The sequence below is a fragment of the Macadamia integrifolia genome, unplaced genomic scaffold, assembly GCF_013358625.1.
Source record: "Macadamia integrifolia cultivar HAES 741 unplaced genomic scaffold, SCU_Mint_v3 scaffold2510, whole genome shotgun sequence".
NCBI lineage: Eukaryota > Viridiplantae > Streptophyta > Magnoliopsida > Proteales > Proteaceae > Macadamia > Macadamia integrifolia.
This window is the reverse complement of record NW_024868761.1, coordinates 9,430-28,886: the sequence shown is the minus strand read 5'-3', so window position 1 is coordinate 28,886 and position 19,457 is coordinate 9,430. Positions and strand designations below refer to the sequence as shown.

Here is a 19,457-nt window from a genome sequence, read left to right as displayed (position 1 = left end):
CAGTTAATATTAAAAGAAAGTGAAAATAAGATTGCAATATGTACATCCTGTTACCACTTACCCTATGAAAATAATGAGCTTTGTGTGAATTGGCAAAGACTACCGAACCCAATCTTTATGGGGAAAATATATATATATATATATATTACTTTTACGTTTACAAGCCAAAGTTTTATACACAAAATATATATATATATATATATATACAAACTTTTCCTTTTCAAAGGAGAGAATCCAGAATCCTAAATATGGGCAATAATGATGAGAAATTGAAGAAAAGTTCTTAAAAATAATGGAAGATTGGGGAGTAGCATTAAAGGTTGGAATACTTAGTTGAGCTTCCCCTCTTTTAATTCATGCAATCAAGGACTGCAGATAGCGGCTTTAAATATGATTGTGAAGGACTTTTCCAACCAATAAGTAAACAATTTGTCATTTATGAAGCCTTTCTCTGCTCCAACTGCAACCCTTAGTTTTCCCATGCAACTCACAATTGTTATAGTGACTCTGAAATCCCACCAATTCATTCCATGTATTAATATAAGAGTAAACCATATCCAAATTATATTACCGAAGTAGATATGTAAGCCCTGTTTGTTTGATTGAGAAAAATGAGACGGGAAAATTATACTTTTTTCTCATAAATTATCATAAATAGGAGTGCTGGATAGGTGAGGTGTGAAATTTACCAGACAATCTCATTATATGCTTTTCTTGTCTAGTGACGTGGCACCCCATTTATTCCCTCCCCATTCACTGACACTATTCATGGAACTCCTTATGTTGTGTTTATCTCTTTACCATCTTTCCATTTCCTCTCTCTCACCAAATTCCACTTCACTTTAGGATTTTGACAAAATTCATGGCATTTCTCACTTTGTGTGTATTCCATTTCCTTTCTCTCACCGAATCCCTCTCTCTCTCTCTCTCTCTCTCACACACACACACACACACACACACACACACACCCCAATTCCATTCCACTATAATTACTTATTCCATCATTTCCTCATTTCCTTTCTTTCCCTTCCATTTTGTTGCTAACTCAACCCGCAACATGTAAGACCTACCCTCATAAGTTTCTCATCACTTTTTACCTTCTAAACAATCGGGCCTTTTAAGAAAAGGGATTCATGACCTAAGACCGGGCTTAGTATTTGCTATACAATACATAGTACCAGCCCAATGCTAGACCCAATTACATTGAAGGAACGAGATCCTCTCAAGCACTTTAGCCCCCTCCAACATACATCAGACGGCTAAGAAGCACTTGGGGTGCATGCCCTGGTGCTACTAGCAGTTCGATGTGCACTAGAGGGACTGACACACTTGAGAGGATCCAAGTCCTTGAACTTATTGGGCCGGCCCATGAATAGCCCTTCTTCCTTGTTCAAAGATGAGATTGAGATACAAGAGGTTTTAGTTATTTACTTGAGGTACGCCAACTACCATGAAGTACATTCCCTTTATGGGATGATCAGCCAATGATATTTGTTCCATTGGCCCAATCGTATTCGAGATCACCATGCTTGAGCTCTTTATTGTTTTATGAACATATTGAGTTGTTCTATGTGAAGATGGAGAAAAAAAATTAGGATTAGGGGCCTGTTTGATAACGTTTCAAGAAATGCATTTCTGCCGTTTCTGTTTCCAGAAACAGCAGAAGCAGAGCAAAAAGCGTTTGATAAAACTGTTTCGTTTCACTTATTTTCAGAAATAGAAATAGAAATTTATACTTAGTTATGGTTCAAGAAACGACTCAGGCGAAACAAGTTCAACTTGTTTCGCCGTTTCTGGAAACAACTTGTGGCCATTTTTTCACTGGTTATTATAGACTTTTAAAAACATGAATTATCAAACACCTTCAATTCCGTTTCTGTTTCTAGAAACTGAAATTTATGTTTCTGCCTTTTCTTGAAACAGAAACGGCAGAAACGTTATCAAACGGGCCTTAGATTACTTATTAGGATTTAGTATTCGTTCAGCATTGGTGAAAAGAAAATCTCTTCACCTGTAATGATTTGACATTATGATTAGACTTTGAGAAAAATAAATGTTATCAATTCCGACTTTCTACTATTGAATGTATCAAATGCCTTTCTCCAGTCCAATCAGAAAGTCAAATCCCAAGATCCTATTGATGAAAATATTCTCTCTTCACCAACCATTGGTTACTTGCCTCAGGACCTGTGAATTTTCTCATCATCTCTAGTAGTCTGCCAGTAAGGTAAATCCCTAATGGCCCTCTTTTCCTTTTAATTATTTCCCGTACTCTGTAGAAGTAGTCGAGGGGATTCACTGTTTCTGCATCAGCTGGAATTGACACATGTAAGAAGGTGAACCGGTTGCCCCATGGTGACTTGGAATCTGGTTTAATCATCTCCTTAAGTGATTGATAATTAATGATTATTCTAGTGTTTAGGAGCACCAATGCCTTCGATTTTGAATTGCTAGAACATGGAGGACCCCAATTTTGCATGTATAGCCTTGTTCCATAGAATATTATCCCGGTAATGACATCAATAATAGTCTGGATTAAGTTAATATATAAGGAGAAAGAATGAGCAATACTTTCAATTAAATCAGAAGATGATATTAAACCTAGAAGCTATGAGAGGCGACAACTGATCAATGGAAACATAAAAAAGATGCCCCAAGTAGAAAATATGTAGAAACCGAAGACTTCCAGATATAATATATAGAACTAATGTGAGGATATGCCATTGCCGGCACCCCATCCTATAGCACACAAGGATGGCTGAGCATAACCTTTAAGTAGGGCACTGACTTCACCCATAAAGCATTAAAGATCAGAACTTGGAACTCAGATACTATTGTCAGTTGGTGAGTGGTTAATTGTCTGTTTCACAGATTCCTTTTTTTTTTTTTTTCCAAGAAAAGAGTTTTCTATTGTGTCATATACCTTTTACCATTCAACATGCTACCTATCATCATCATATTTGGAAAACTAGGTTTTGATTCGGATAATTCATTCAAGTCATGTAAAAAAAATTGAAAAATCAAGTTAAGAGTCATGTGGTATTGATCAAAGTAAAAAAATGATAACACTCAGTCATGAATCATTTAAGTCAAATAAGACTTGGTCTTTCTACTTGAGTCAGTAGCGAGTCTAGTTATTTTTCAAATCTTTCGTAACTGAGTTGACTCTTGAGTATATAAATCAGTAAATGAGTGTGTGTATATATATATATATATATTAACAACCCTGATTTTTTAGGTCTTCCTCCTCAAGGCCTCAATGCTTAGGCTAGGCTTCGTAGGATGGATGAGAGAGAGAGAGAGAGAGAGAGAGAGATTAACTCTTCAAAAGCAATTTTTCAGAGTTGTTTTTGGAATTTAGACAATAGACAATAGAACATTCATTGTTAGTATCTTACTAGTTGAAACTCATTAGTGGATCTCAACTGGGGTAAACTATTGCCTTTTACGGTGGGCAACATTAGTGTTTTTGACTTTTCAGTATATGTTTTTGGGAAGTAAATTTCTATACGGGAGTTTAGCATATGCTAGCTTCCTGAGTCTATTTCCCTCCTATAACAAAGAGGCATATATATCATTTCATTGGGGGTTAGGAGAGAGAAAGACTCAGGGAAGTGTTAGGGGTATGCTACACTCTGGGACAGAGTACACTTTCTCGATTTAGTTAACGCTACCAAGCATAGAGTTTTTTTACTAGTATTTTATACTCATTAGCATGATTCCTTGTTTAAATATGATTCTCTATTTTTTCTTCATAGTTCACATATATATATATATATATATGTGTGTGTGTGTGTGTGTTAATTTATACATATAATTAAAAAAAATAATAAAAATGTGACTTGTCCTGACTAAGTTTGACCAGGCCAAAGTTTGACTTGGCCAGCTTACCTTACTTCGTAACCTTGACTATTGCTTTTTCTTACGCTGCTTAGAAAGAACCTTCCACAGCGTTGGTTGAACTATAGGACTACAACAAGCTGGCCGCTACTTACCTCTCTTCAGATGAGCTAGCTCTCGTTCTCTCTTCCTTGTTGAGCTGTCAACAGCTTTCGTCACAATTTGAAGACCGAAATGAGGGGTTTTGTTAACGACTAGGTTTTCTTAAAAATGAGTTGAGTAAGAAAAACTTGGTTTTCCAACTATGCCTATCAACCATTTATATGATCAATGCTGCATATAAAGAAGATAAACATATAAACCAAATTAAGTCATTATCATTTTAATTTCTAACAGATAATTTAGTTACTGTTAGTAGAATTAATACCCATGTCATTTTGTTTTCTTGATTTCTTTTGGGGAGGGAGAGGGGATTTGAAAATGCTAATATCATAGTAATTGTAGTCCTATAAAAAAGTATCTATGATTCCTGTACATAAAACTATTTGAAGAAGTATAGGTTTTAAAAAAAAATTAGACCTTTATTTACATTAAATTAAAGTGATAATAGCAGTTATAACCATATTCTTTCTTTCCAAAAAAAAAAAAAAACCATGCTCATTTGCCACAAATAATTTTTTTTAATTAAAAGGTCTAAACTAATGACTCAGCAAAAGCGTATTTTTAATTAAGAATTATATTATTTATACAATAACAGCATGTAATTTCAGCAACTTTCATCATCTCCAACTAATCAGCGCTAGCATGGATTTGACAATTCTTAGCAATGGTATTTTTTCAAGCCAAACACAACCTAAATGATTGTCACTTCTTATATGACATTTAAGCTTAGAATTATGTACTTTTACTTCAAGGAAGGGCAACATTTTGGCCGACTCGGCCCTTGATGTGTAAGACTGACTTAGACAATTACACTTCATGACTTATCGAACCTTATGATTCAGAATCCATGCGTAATTTACCCAAAAAAAAATATGATTGGAATCATGCATGATAGCATTTCACCAAGCCATTCCCTCATGGAGGACTTGTGCATAAAATTAAGGATCAATCAAAACTTCAAAGCCTATCAAGTGAAAGAAAACTTTCCCTAAAAGCATTTTTATTTGAAAAATTAAATTGAGAGGCCATTCTTAATTAAGTTTTCCGATCATCTCTAGACAAACTAGCAGTGTTAAATGCAACATTACCCCACCAAGCTTGTTCTTGATTTGTTTAATCTGGTCTAGAGAGAATGTCACTGTTGAAATGCTGATCGGCCGGAACTCCACCCCCTCATGGCCAGACCTGATTGGTGTCCGATCATCTTCCATGAAACTGCTCTTCAGAAGGCTCCAGGCAAAGTCTAAGGTAGTGTTAAGTAACAGTGAGAGAAGGCCACTTACCCTCTTAAAGATGCTGCTTCTGTTGTAATCAGAACTCAGGCCCTGCCTTGATGAAGGAAAAGTTAAAGGAATAGAAGGGTTATGAGCCCTTTTCAAGCAATTGAATAAGGCTGCCATGAGTGAGAAGCCATCACCCAGTGAATGATGAAGCTTAAATATTACAGTCCCAGCTGCGTTATTTGTTGGGTACTTGATTAAGTGAATCTCCCATAAGGGTTTGCTTTGTGGGAGCCTTTCCATGGCTATCTTGGACAAATACTCTTGCAAGTACTCTTCGTAAGATTCCTGTGATAACCCATCTGGAAAGAAAGGGACATGAACGTGGTATTCCAACTTTACATCCACCCTCTTCCATTGTTTCACACCAACTTCAGCTGTAACCTGAGAACCAACAAAGGAAAATAGGAAGGGTGCTTTCACTTTTCACCAATACAAACATGAGAGAGAGAGTGTGTGTGATTCAGACGTTGGGAGAATTCAACCCCATAAACCAATTTACAAGGTGAGGGAACCCAAGATCCCTTTTTTTTTTTTTTTCCTTTTGGGTGCTAATGTAGAACTTGCCCGGTTTTACGGTTCAGACTCAAGGGTAACCCTGATTACAAGTAATCACACCTAACCCATGTAACAAACCAGTTATAGGGAGACTCGAACTAGAGACATCTTTTAACACACAACAACCGAGGGTATAAATTTGGTGGATTTGGGATAACATTGGTGGATTGAGGATCTCAAGATCATTTCAATCTACACCAAATCACTTTGGTAATAACCGATGTGTGATCAGGTCCTTGTATGAGTAATAGGGGACCGTAACAATCCACCGTGCTTCCAAACTGGCGTCCATGGCAAGTCATTCTAGATTAGGTAGCCCTTTATAAGCTACTCCACTCTACTTGATCCAAGGTCTATGCTTGGCGGCAGGTAGCTTTTTCCTGGCGACTTCACTCTAGCACCAGCTGATCACCCCTTCCATGCAAGTGTTGGGTCCGACAATCAGCTGCTCTAATACTACTAATATGGACCTTAGGAGAACTCAACCCAATAAACGACTTACAAGGTGAGGAAACCCATAACCTAAGACCATATCAACCCATACCAAATCAATTTTGTGATTGATGTTTGATCAACCCCTATATGACTTACATGGGACCATAAAATGTGTTTTTGTATTAGAGGAAGAGAGTACCATGAGAGAGGAGAAGCGAGGGTTGATTGGTAGGAAAACAGTGTTAAGCAAAAAGTATGTGAGGCATCGATGGGGATGTCAGACTCCAAAGTGGCGAGGACCTAACTGTTGAAGTATTGACCAGTTGGGCTCACTGGTTCATCATCAACTTCCTCCAAAGCTTCAGCTTTCTCTCCCTCACACTCCATTTGATTCTGTTTACTTTGAATTCTTTGATGCCTCACTTTTTAAGCTTCAGCTCGCTCTCCCTCACACTTCATTTGATTCTGTTTACTTCGAAATCTTTGATGCCTCACTAAAAGTTGAGACAACCTTAATTTAACTAAGACTGAACTCTAATATGATATTCAGAAACCACTCAGAAAATTAAAAGCGCACAACAATTACAAAGCAGGTATCCTGTTAACTCCTTGACTAAATCTTCCTTTTGTCTGTGTGTGTGTGAGAGAGAGAGAGAGATATTCCTATTTTTCCACGACTGATCCGTTACATGAGTGTCTAGCCAAAGAAAAAAAAAATTGTTACATGGGTTAGGTGTGACTACGTATAACAAGGGTTTATCTTTGGGCATGAACCGTAAATCAGGCAGATTCAAAGGATTTTTGTTAGAAAGAGAGAGAGGTCACGCAATTGTGGAAAGAACAAAAATCAATTACCTCCAACCAAATCAAGTAATTAACACTGAAATTCTGAACTTGATCCTCCACACCGGGTTGTACCCTCCAACCCCATCTCACACCATCCATGCTGTGTGTGACCACATCCCAAAGGTCACACAATTGAGGAAATAAGAAAAAGTTGAATACCCAAAACCAACTCATAATAGTCTTTGTAAATTGCTTTGCTTATGTCTTGTAATGGTGTGAAGCATGGTTTGAGGTTTCCATATCGAATTTTTCGGATTGACTGATTCATAATGGTATCAGTAAGGGTCAATATCAATTCCTAATAATCCCATATCAAGGGATTGGTACAGACCATAGGTAAAATGGTAAAAAAATGATCTTAAAATGAAATTAGGGGCAAATTCATTAATACAGGCCGATATGGATCACTATATATCAACCGAGACTGATACCATATCTAATACCAATTACCAAATCTCTGATTTGAGATGAATCATATGAACTTCACCAAAAAAAAAAAAAAAGTGAATCATATGATCTATTTAATATTAATTTCGTGTTTTCTCTAGTTTTAAAGATGTTCCTTTCACCCCTAGTATTGATTATCATATCCCTTTGATTTTGATTTTGATGTGATTTTTCACTAATCATTTCATTTTCAAAGTCTCATTTTTTCACTCATCATTTTCATTTTTGCATTCTCACCTTTCCACTCATTTTTTATCCAATATTATTATTATTATTATTATTATTATTATTATTATTATTATCTTCTTGGAAAAAAATTTTTTTTTTTAGAAGTTGAATCCTTTCTTCTTTTAGGAACTCCCATTTTTTTTCCCTACCCCTAGTAATGTCGAGTCCTAGCTTAAAGATGCCTCCAAATCCATTCGATAGCATTGAGTACATATAGGATACCTTGGTGATGGGTGAGAAGGAAGGTTGAAACGGGCTTTTCAAAGATTATTCTAAGGCTCTAGAGGATAACTTGAGAATTCTAATATCTGAGGCTTTATTTTGGAATAGCTAGCGGCAAAAAATGGCTTCTCAATGAGGTGAAATCTTTTTCTAAACCTTGAGTTCATTAGAAGAGGATGATGTCTGAAAAGCTCAAAATCTTTCACTATTAAAATTTTAGAGTGTCCACTGGGATCTAGAAGAAGGTTATGAAAATAATGAGCCTCTTAAGTACATAATATTGCATTTGGGCTTGGGCTTCTATTATTTATATTTTTTTAAAAATTTTACTGAAGGTAAAAAATTCAAACCCAATCTTTCAAAAAAAAAAAAGCCCATACAATATTATTTGTGTCAAGGGCTGCAAGTGCAGAGGCTTTAATCTTTGTGAAGGCATTTTCCAAGCGAGAAATACACAATTTGGCCTTTCTCTGTTCCCACTACCACCCTTAGTTTTCTCATTTAACTCACAATTATTATAATGAGACTGCAGTCCCTTTAAGTCATTCCATGTGTTCATATATGAGTAAACCAAATCCAAACTATATTATCAAAATAGATATTAAAAAAAGGGGTTCATGGGCTAGGGACTAGGATTAATATTTGTTTAACTATACATGGTATAAGTTGTGAGGACAATTGGCAGGATGGGGCAGGTGCAAGCACTACCTTGTCCCCTATTTCATCTACTGGGGAAGGAGAATGGGATAATCAAATAAGAGTCATCACCTAGGATTAGGGTCTAGGACCCGCACACAAAAAAAAAAAGAAAAAAAAAATTCCATGACCATCCAATAGAAATATCGGTTGAATTAACAGTCTAAGTAAAGATTAAGTTTGTTGTAACTCAGCAATCACTGAGAGGAGATGAATCATTGAATCCAATTCATAACAAGTAAACATGTATTGAATTTAAACTCACAAAATCGGACATCAACTTTTGCATCTTCTAGCACCAATAAGGAGTTCCAATAAAGAGTGGTAGCATTCATTATTCATCGCAAGATTCACAAGCTCTTTAGCTTCATCAATCTTTGACTTAGTGATCAATTTATTCACTACAAATTTTTTTGGTGAAGATCCAATGTGATAATGAGAGGAAAAGGGGGAGAATCCATAATAAGGGCAATACTGAAGAGAGATTGAAAGAAACTTCTCAATGGTGGGAATTTGCAGGCACAACATTAAAGGTTGGAATACTTAGTTGAGTGTCCCCTTTTCACTTCATGTTGTCTAGGGCTGCATAGTGCAGACAGCGGCTTTAATCCTTGTGAAGGCATTTTCCAAGCAAGAAGTAAACATTTTGTCATCTATGAAGCCTTTCTCTGCTCCCACTGCCACCCTTAGTTGTCCCATGTAACTCACAATTGTTACAGTGAGACTCTGCAATCCCACCAATTCATTCCATTTATTAATATGCAAAGTAAGCAAAATCCAAAATAGATTTAAAAAATAATAATAATAATAATTATTATTATTATAATAATTATAATAATAAATAAATAAATAAAAAGTGGTTCATGGGCTATGGACTGGGCTTAATATTTATTAAACTATGAATGGTAGCAGCCCAATGCCAGACCCAAACAAATTCATGGTTGAATTAACTTATTGGGCCACCACCCTTTCCCTGTTCAAAATGACTTTGAGATGAGGGAGACTAAAGAGATTGTGTCCGAAGTCTTGAATCGAATCGGATCAAAATCTTCTGTTTTTCTCATCCCTGTTTTTCCTTGTCTTGTTACCTGCAGAACACGACACGTGGACAACAGAGGATCCAACGGTCAAGGTTGGGTGAGGATTATTACATCCGGTGCGTTGGTCTTAAAGCTGTCCACGTGTTGTGTTTTGCAGGTAGCAAAACAAGGAAATACAGGAATGAGAAAAACAGAGGATTATTTTCCGAATCGAAACCAAGTTGAATTGTGGAGCTCCGATTTTCAAGGGCAACTGCTATCATGATATTGACGAAGGTTTTCCGCATGGTCGCTGGTGGCCCTCCTCCGGTGGCCTCTGAGCTCGTTGGAGGTTCAGGAACCCATGGAAATGATAATGGAAATTCATAGGCTGGTTTATTCCCAGGCAATAGGATGTTCTCGGGAGATAATGCTCTTCCTTTCATTGTACCAAAGACCATCGACGGTAAGAAGTTCGCTTATTGCAGTAAGAAGATCTGAATAAGGAGAAAAACCGATGGGAGGCAGCGTTGGTAGGCTATGTTTTTGGGCCAAAACCGTCTTAAGCCTCTATGCAACGTTTTGCACAGGAGAAGTGGTCGCATGTGGGAGCCGTCAAGGTTTTTGGTCTCGACAGTGGCATCTTCATTTTCGACTTTCAAGATACAGAGTCGAGTGGACAGATCTTAGACGAAGGACCTTGGTCCCTGGGTGCTCTTCCATTGATCTTACGCCTGTGGTCACCGGGGGTCTCTCTAACGAAGAAGGAAGAGACCCAACTTCCTTTATGGATTCGCTTGTATGGACTTAATCTCCAGTTTTGGGGAGTCGTAGTTTGGGGAGCATTGCGAGTGTCGGAACATACCTCTTCTATTTTGGAACAATATAGTGCTGATTTGGATACCAAACCAATGGGTGGTGATGTCTCAATTAATGCTTCCTTAAATGGAGAAACTGAGATAGCAACATCCTTAATTAGAGAGAATGTTAGCAATGTGCAAAATCCTACTTCCATTCCTATTGCTAACTCGGAAAATACTATGGCCCAAACTTTGGATGTCTCTCCATCAATTTCTCCTCGTGCAATTAGTATTGGCAATAGATTCTCTTATCTTCATGATTTGAAACATGGGTGTGTCATAGCCCATGTGGAGGAGGAGAAAAATGGTTGGGTTCAGGATAGAAGTCCAGGTCGGGGTTACCCATTGAAAAAATCCAACTGTACCCCTTCTAAATGATTAATATCAGGGTGTGGAATTCTAGGGGTCTCAATGACCTCGGTAAGTGTAGAGCGGTAATGGAGTGGGCATTAAACAATCAATTTGGTGTTTTTGGTCTTATTGAGACTAGGGTAAAACCAGGTAATATTGATTTAGCTTCGAGGCTCTTTAATGCTAAGTGGAGGCTTATCTCCAACCATTCGACATCTGATGCAGTAAGGATTTGGTTGCTTTGGGATGAAGATCAGGTTATGCTTCAATCGATCAATATTTCCTCTCAAATTATCCAGGCTCTGTTGACTTTGAAATGTAATCAACATGTCTTTTATGTTTCGATGGTGTATGGAGAGAATCTTGCTCAGGACAGGGAAGCTTTATTGCATGATCTTCGTCAGTTGAACTCCTCTTTGTCTCATCCTTGGATTGTCCTTGGTGATTTTAATTCCATTAAATAGCCAGGGGAAAAATGAGGTGGTAGACCAGTTACCTTACGGGTTACCCAACCGTTAGCGGATTGCTTATTTGATTCTGGTCTTAGCGACCTCAAGGAGACTGGGAATCTCTTCACCTGGTGTAACAAAGCTTTGGGGTCCGATCGGATTGAGTGTAAGATTGATTGTGTTTTGATGGATCGTAATTGGATGGATGCTTTTCCTAATTCCCATGCGCATTTTCATAATCCCAGTGTTTTTGACCACTCTCTGATGGTTGTGACGATGGGGAACGCTCCTAAAAGCATGGTCAGAAATTCTATTTTTACAACCACTGGATTGATCATGATGAGTTCCTTTCCTTAGTTTGAGATGTGTGGAGTCAGCTAGTAGATGGAAACCCCATGTTAATTATCCTCTCCAAGCTCAAAGCTCTAAAGGGTGTTCTTAAATATTGGAGTAGGAGAGTGTTCCATCCCTTGGATAAAAAAATTGCAGGGACAATCAAAGAGGTTCAAACCTTATAGACCATGCTTGGTTCTGGTTTAATTGATGAGGGGTTGGTTTCTCGCGAGCAGGTTGCAGTTCAGCATCTTCAACGCTTGATGATTGCTCGTGAATCCGAGCTCCGCCAAAAAGCTCGTATAAGATTCCTATAGGATGGGGATGGTAATACTGAATTTTTTTCATCTCTCATTGATGATTAGAAGAGCCCGAAATAAGATCTCTTCGATCCAATCTTCTACTGGGAATCGGATTTCTGATGACGATGCAATTCGAGAGGAAGCTGCAAAGTATTTTGCTGACGCTTACATGGGCTCTCCCCAAATTGTTTGCGACTCCCTTGAGCTCTCTATCGATAGATCTTTATCTTAGGTGGATAGAGAGATGCTTGTCAAGGATTTTACAATGGAAGATGTCAAAAACGTTGTTTTTGCTATGGATAATGATAGCTCGCCGGGCACCGATGGTTTTGGTGCTTACTTCTACAAGTGCACTTGGGACATTACCGGTCCAGATGTCTGCAAGGTCATCCTTGATTTTTTTCAGAACCCAAGACTTCCAGAGCAGGTAAAACTCTCCAGATTCACTCTGATTCCTAAGGGTGATACCCAAAATTCTTTCAGTGATTTTAGACCCATTGTTGTTAGTTATTTAATTTACCAATTTATTGCTAAGCTAATTGCTAATAAGATCAAATTAGTCTTGCATAAATTGGTGGGCTTGAATCAATCTGCTTTCATAGAAGGGCGTCAGATTTATGATAATGTGATTCTATGTCAAGAGATCCTGCATGATTATCATCGTCATAAGGGGATGCATAGCTTTGCTGCTAAATTGGATCTTCGTAAGGCTTATGACTCGGTGCAATGGAGTTACTTGTTTACTCTCCTTCTTCGTTTGGAGTTTCCTCCTATTTTTATAAATTGGATCGTGCAGTACATTACTTAGCCTGGATATGTGGTTTTCCTCAATGGTGCTCAGTCTTCCAGGTTCTCTGCCAACAGGGGATTGAGGCAGGGATGCCCTCTGTCCCCTTTCTTATTTAATATTGTATTACATAATTTTTCTGATTCTCTTACAATGGCAGCTCGTGGGGATACATTTAAATACCACCAATTCTGTGAGAAATCTGAGATCAGCTCTTTGTGTTTTGCTGATAATTTGTTTGTTTTTGGGAGAGCCTTCGAAGCAAATGCTACTTGCCTGGACCAGATTTTTGGTAGATTTTCTTCGGTATCTGGTCTTTCCATAAACAAGGGAAAATCGAATATTTTTTTCGCAAATTGCTCTGATATTTCTCAAGCTCAGATTTGCAGTATTACAGGAATTAAGCCTGGGCATCTTCTAATTAAATATTTGGGGGTTCCTCTACATTCTCGGTCTTTGCGGTCTCATGAGTTTACTGGCTTGATTGCAAAGGTTGAATCTCGATTGTCGTCCTGGAAAGAAAAAGCCCTCTCGTATGCTGGTCGTTTGACCCTCATTAAATTTGTGTTTATGGGCATTATTGCTTATTGGCTCAACATGTTTCGTATTCCTCAGACCACTCTTCACCTATTGGAGCAGATGATGGCTAAGTTCCTTTGATGGGGCAATGCTAAAACAGGGTCCTATAAGGTGGCTTGGAGCTCGGTGTGTACGCCCAAAAGAGAAGTGGGATTGGGTCTGCGTCGTCTTGCCGATTGGAACATGGCTGCGCTCATGAGACATGTTTGGAGTATAGCCTCAAAATCTACAGCTTGTTGGACTCAGTTTTTCGAGAGTAGGTGGTTGAGATCTCTCTCTATTTGGTCTCTACCGACTCCCACTCACTGCTCCAACACGTTTAAGGCTATTCTCCTGTCTAATGATTATGCTATGAAATGTGCTAGGAGCTTGATTTTTTATGGGAGTGATACTCTTCTATGGTATGATCCGTGGCTCCCTGATGGCCCTCTTTACACTCCTGGCACCTTGATTGTGGAAGCGTTGGGGCGGCGCGATACCGATATGGTGGCTTAGTTGTTATTGGATAGTGGTGAGTGGGATTCTAACACTACCGATTCTACTATTTGTAGGAGGTGGTCAGAGGTCACCGCCACCAAGCTTCATCCCAGGTCATCGCAGGACAGCAACGCCTGGTCTCCCACTCCTTCAGGCCAGCTCACACTCAAGTCGGCTTGGAAGTGGTCCAACCTCAGCACGATATGGTTAGTTGACACTTTTTGGTATGGTTTGGATGTGTTCAACCCCGCTTCTCTTTCATCACATGGTTGGCCATTCGGCGTCAGCTTTCTACCAAGGATAGAATTGCATCTTGGGGTGTATATGTTGACTCCACATGCATTCTCTGCAAGGATTCAATTGAGGATCTTGATCACATTTTTTTCGGTTGTTCTTATACTTCTGTGTTGTGGCACAGAATCTTGGACATGTGTGGTTTCAAAAGAAATAATTTATCCTCTTGGAACGATGAGGTGGAGTGGTTGTGTCAGCATTGCAACGGGAGTTCTATGATTTCCTTTGTTCGGTGTTTTTGTTTTCAGGCCACGGTGTATCAGATTTGGTCCGAAAGGAATAGTACGGTCTTTGGGAATCAAGAGACTGATTTGGATGGATTATTCCACCATATTATTTCTGATACCGGGGGTCAATTTTCCCATCTTCAAGGTAGCGCTACTGATTCCTCCCTCCACAAGGATTTTTTCCATAGGTGGAAAATTAAATTAAAATTTTCTCCTTCGAGGATAAAACTCTTTTCATGGCCTTGCCCTCCCTCTTCTTGGGTCGCTGTGAGTTGCTATGGTTCTATTTGAAATGAAATGGGTGGTTATGGAGTTTTAGCTCGTGATGCTGGTGGATTTCCCCTCTTTGCCTTAGCAGGTGCTAAGGAGTGTGACAATATTCTCTATATGGAGCTCCTTGACATCAAGAAGGGGCTTGAAAAAGCCCGTCTTATACATTGCTTCCATATTCAGATTCGGTCAGACTCCCTCATGGCTATTCAGATGATTATAGGGCGCTACCGGCCTTCTTGGTTTGTTTTGGATTTACTTGATGACATGTTTGTTTTGACTTCCTTCTTCCAGCAGTGTGTGTTCTTCCACCATGTTTGTGAGATAAATTCTTATGCTGATTTCTTGGCGAGTTTTCTTTGTGCCCCACAGGAGATTGATCTTCTCCCAGGTGACCTTCCTGCAGCCCTGAACTTTTTAATTCGGGATGATGCGGTGGGAAAGGTGTATCCTCGGCTGTAATTTTTTTCCTATTCATTAATTAATTATATTTTTCCTTGCTCCAAAAAAATGACTTTGAGATACAATAGGTTTCCTACCCAAAAAAAAAAAGAAAAAGAAAAAGATATAATAGGTTTAATTTAGTTCTTACCTGAGGTGAGCCAACCACCATGAAGTACAGTCCCCTAATAGGATGATTAGCCAATGACATTTGTTCCATTGGCCCAATCATATTCGAGATTACCATGCTCGTGTTCTTTAGTGTGCTATGGACATATTGAGCTGTTGTCTGCAAAAACCAGGAAAAAAGAAGAAGAAGAAGAAGATGATGATGATATTAGATCTTACTTATCCAGATTTAGTTTTTCTTCACCTTAGGGAAAAGAAATTATCTTTATCTATGATGATTTGACGTTATGATTAGATTTCGAGAAGAGTAAATGTCTTATTGTCATATTAAAAGTTCAAAATACCCTTCTCTAGTCCAATCAAAAGGTCAGATCCTAAGATCATCATGGGTTTACTTATTAATAGTAGATCTTACTTAAAAGGATGTACTACTTGCCTCAGGACCTCTGAATTTCCTCATCATCTCTAGTAGTTCGCCGGTAAGGAAAACCCCTAATGACCCTCTTTTCCTCTTAACTAATTCATGTACTTTGTAGATGAAGTCTAGTGGGTTCGCCATTTCTGCATCAGCCGAATCAGGAATCGACACATGTAAGAAGACGAACCGGTTGCCCCATGGTGACTTGGATTCTAGTTTATGCATCTCCTCAAGTGATTGATAATTAGTGATTATTCTAGTGTTTAGGAGCACCAATGCTGTTGAATGTGAATTGCTAGAACCTGGAGGACCATGAATTTGCATGTATAACCGTGTTCCGTAGAATATTATCCCAGTAATGACATCATTAATAGTTTGGATTAATTAAGAAGAAAGAATTAGAAAAACTTTTAATTAAATCACAAGATGAGCTTAAGACCAGAAACTAATACTAATAGTGACCCTTGGTGAGTGCATGGTGGCAAAAACTGATCAATGGAAACATAAAACAGATAATCCCAAGTAGAAGATAAGTAGAAACATAAGAGTACTACCAGTTATTGCATATAGAACTAATGTGAGGATATTCCATTTTTTTTTTTTTTTGGTAAAAGGATATTCCATTGCCACCATGCCAATATAGCATACAAGGATGGCTGAGCCTAGGCATTAAATAGGGCACCTAGCTCTGACCCCACCCATGTGTAAAGGCATTAAAGATCATAACTTGCACTGAAATAGTACTTTTGAAGTTAAACCTAGATAATTATTAAGTAAAATATGTTTGGACTAATGGCTATCACATATAATTATTAAGTAAAATGTTTGAATTAACGAATCAGAAAAAGCATATATTTAAGTATAAATTTAATAATTAGGGAGAAAGAACTCTGCTAATCTAGTGTAGGAAACAGCTGCACACTGGGCCAATGGGAGGGTATATGAGAGCATCTTCATTGCACGTGGCGGGAGATGGGAGGGGAGACAACGTGGTCTTTTCATGCTCATCTATGTTTGGACATAGGTAACACTAGACTGGTGGGGTTCTTTTTTCCTAATTATTTATACAATAACAACATTTTGATTGATGAGTTTTCTCTTTTCAAGTAATTTACTCCATAAATTTGCATAGGAATAACCCTTTTATATCTGCTAATAAATGATGAAATTCTAGAAAAATATTAATATTTGATATTATTATTCCTACATGTAACAACATAATATTTATATTATCATTAATGTATAATATTATATATACAAGAGTCTATTTGAATTGTTGAATTTGAAACAGATGCTTGATAAATTATTACTAGATCTTTATTTTCGATCAATGATGTTCTATTATTCATGAAACTATTTAGGTAGGCATTTTCTCATATAAAAAAAGGGTGGGATTATTCCTAACTTTGAAAAATCTAATTAGATCAGAGATCCTATGGGCAAGAGAAATCAATGAAAAGATGATGGAAGATAAAACATGTAAAGCCAACAACTTGCATCACCTTTAACTAATCCACATGGATTAGGAAATTCTTAGCAATGGTTTCTTTTCAAACCAAACACAACCTAATTGGTTGTCATTTTTTTTTTTTTTTTTAGGATGTTTAAGGACCCTTTGATGGTGGTTGATCCTTCACCCACCGATATAGAAAATTTTCTCCATTAAATAAGCAAAAAATAAAAACAAAGAAGAAGAAAAAAAAAAGAAGGGGGGGGGGACATAAGAAAACACTTTTCTTGTTGCAAAAGTACAAACATATTAAAAGGCAAAAGTTTTTAAAATCCTTTTTGGTACCAAATCTGAAATGACCTTGACATGTATTACTGCAAGAGTCTGTTGCAACCACCAACCACCAAAAGTTAACATGGGGCTTCTATTATAGGCCTAAGCTAATTTAAGAAAAAAAATAGAAAAACAACCCAAAGAAAGCTAAAAGCTTTCAATCATCTTTTTCTTTGTCCCAAAGTTTGGTGATGTTCTTTACCCCTTTTAATGAGATAGAGTTTTGCTAGGACAGGACAGTTCAATATCCACCCAATACATGTTATTCCGTGGCTCCAATTATTTTGGATTCAGATCTTCTCTAATTTTTTGGGGCTTATTCGATGATTGCGAGGATCTTAGGATGTGTGCTCAGGTCTCCCAACAATTGGATGACCACAACCGGGGAACGTCTGAGTCCTATTATTTCCTATCCATGCAGAACTTCAAAGCCTATCATGTGAAGGAAATTTCCTCCTAAATCATATATCTTTGAAAACTTAAATGGCCCAAGCTCATTCTTAGTTGTCTGATCTCCTCTACTCAAACTAGAAGTGTCAAAGGAAACATTACCCCACCAAGCTTGTCCTTGATTTGTTTGATCTGATCTAGAGAGAATGTCACAGTTGAAATGCTGATCGGCCGGAATTCCACCCCCTCATGGCCAGCTCTGATTGGTGTCCGATCATCTTCAACAAAACTGCTCTTCAGAATACTCCAGGGAAAGTCAGAGGTAGTGTTGAGGAACCTTGAGAGAAACCCAGTCACCTTCTTAAAGAAACTGTTTCTGTTGCTATCAGAACTCATGCCCTGCTTTGATGAAGGAAAAGTTAAAGGAAGAGAAGGGTTATCAGCCCTTCTTAAGCAAGAAAACAAGGCACCCATGAGTGAAAAGCCATCAACCAGTGCATGATGAAGCTTAAATACTAGAGTCCCATCTGCGTTACTTGTTGGGTATTTGATTAAGTGAATCTCCCACAAGGGTCTGCTTTGTGGAAGACTTTCCATGGCTATCTTGGACAGATATTCTTGTAAGTAGTCAACGTAAGATTCCGATGATAACCCATCTGGAAAGATAGGGACATGAACATGGTCTTCAAGCTTCACTTCCACCTTCTTCCATTGTTTCACACCATTTTCATCTCTAACCTGAGAACCATCAAATGAAATGAGCCAACAAAGGAAAATGAGGAATGTGTTTTAATTTTTTTATTTTTTTGGTTAAATGATTAATATATTCAAGGAAGCCTAAGAATTCTCTCTCCTTCCCTTCCCAAATTAGAGAAAAGAATAATAAAGAAGAAAGAAAATTAAGAATAGTTGAAGAAAACTCCACGATAAAAACAATGGCCTATCTCTATAGTAAAATCATCGTCATAAAGGAAATCCGAAGAAAGTCTACACAAAGGGAAGGTGTTTTTACATTTCACCAATGTAGGCCAAGAAACATAGTGTAAGTGCACAATGGATCAGGTTCGATCTAATCCATTACAGGTTTTTTTTTTTTGGACGAATTCCATTGTGTGGATCAGTCTTGTATGAAAATGGTTCTCATACGATGATCTGAATTGCTCTTGTGTAAGTGTGCGTTCAAAGAGAGAAAGAGAGAGTACCATAAGAGAGGAGAAACGAGGGTTAATGGGAAGGAAAATAGTATTAAGCAAGAAGTAAGTCTGTGAGGCATCAATGGGGATGTCAAACTCCAAAGTGGCAAGGATGGAGATGGAGAGCACCGAACTGTTGAGGTACTGACCGGTCGGGCTCACTGGTTCATCAACTTCCTCCATAGCATAAGCTTTTTCTCCCTTAAACTCCATTTGATTATGCCTCACTGAAACTTGAAACCACCTTAATTTATAAACAAAAAATGTTTAGTACATTGACATAATTAACCCTCCAAAATTTTTTCTTTTTTTTTTTTTCGTAAAGTCCTCCAAATCTATAGAACACAAACATGATAAACAATTTTAATAGCACATAGTAATTATGTACTGGGTTAACTGTTGCCACACTAAATATGCCAACTGTATTTGCCTATATGGGGT

At 37.9% G+C, this 19,457-nt stretch overlaps 1 protein-coding gene and 1 pseudogene across 1 annotated transcript; both read right to left on the bottom strand.

Annotated features, from left to right (window-relative positions):
• Positions 1–362: 362 nt before the first annotated feature.
• LOC122066640 lies at positions 363–6,662 on the bottom strand (annotated as a pseudogene).
• A 2,284-nt stretch (positions 6,663–8,946) lies between these two features.
• On the bottom strand, positions 8,947–19,212 carry LOC122066638 (wax ester synthase/diacylglycerol acyltransferase 4-like). The gene is made up of 4 exons (XM_042630466.1): positions 19,026–19,212; positions 17,986–18,561; positions 15,255–15,392; positions 8,947–9,440 (listed from the first exon to the last, which is right to left on the bottom strand). Exons 1-4 carry the CDS (start codon positions 19,197–19,199, stop codon positions 9,291–9,293), a joined length of 1,038 nt encoding a protein of 345 aa, XP_042486400.1. The 5' UTR covers positions 19,200–19,212; the 3' UTR covers positions 8,947–9,290.
• Between the last annotated feature and the right edge of the window lie 245 nt (positions 19,213–19,457).

Excerpts from the sequence above, each read along its gene's own strand:
- LOC122066638 (XM_042630466.1), bottom strand. The coding sequence starts at position 19,199 with ATGGAGGAAGTTGATGAACCAGTGAGCCCGACCGGTCAGTACCTCAAC. Across the intron at positions 18,562-19,025 it reads CTCGTTTCTCCTCTCTTATG|GTTAGAGATGAAAATGGTGT; the intron begins GTACTCTCTCTT and ends GATGGTTCTCAG. Across the intron at positions 15,393-17,985 it reads TCAAGGACAAGCTTGGTGGG|ACAACAGCTCAATATGTCCA; the intron begins GTAATGTTTCCT and ends TGGTTTTTGCAG.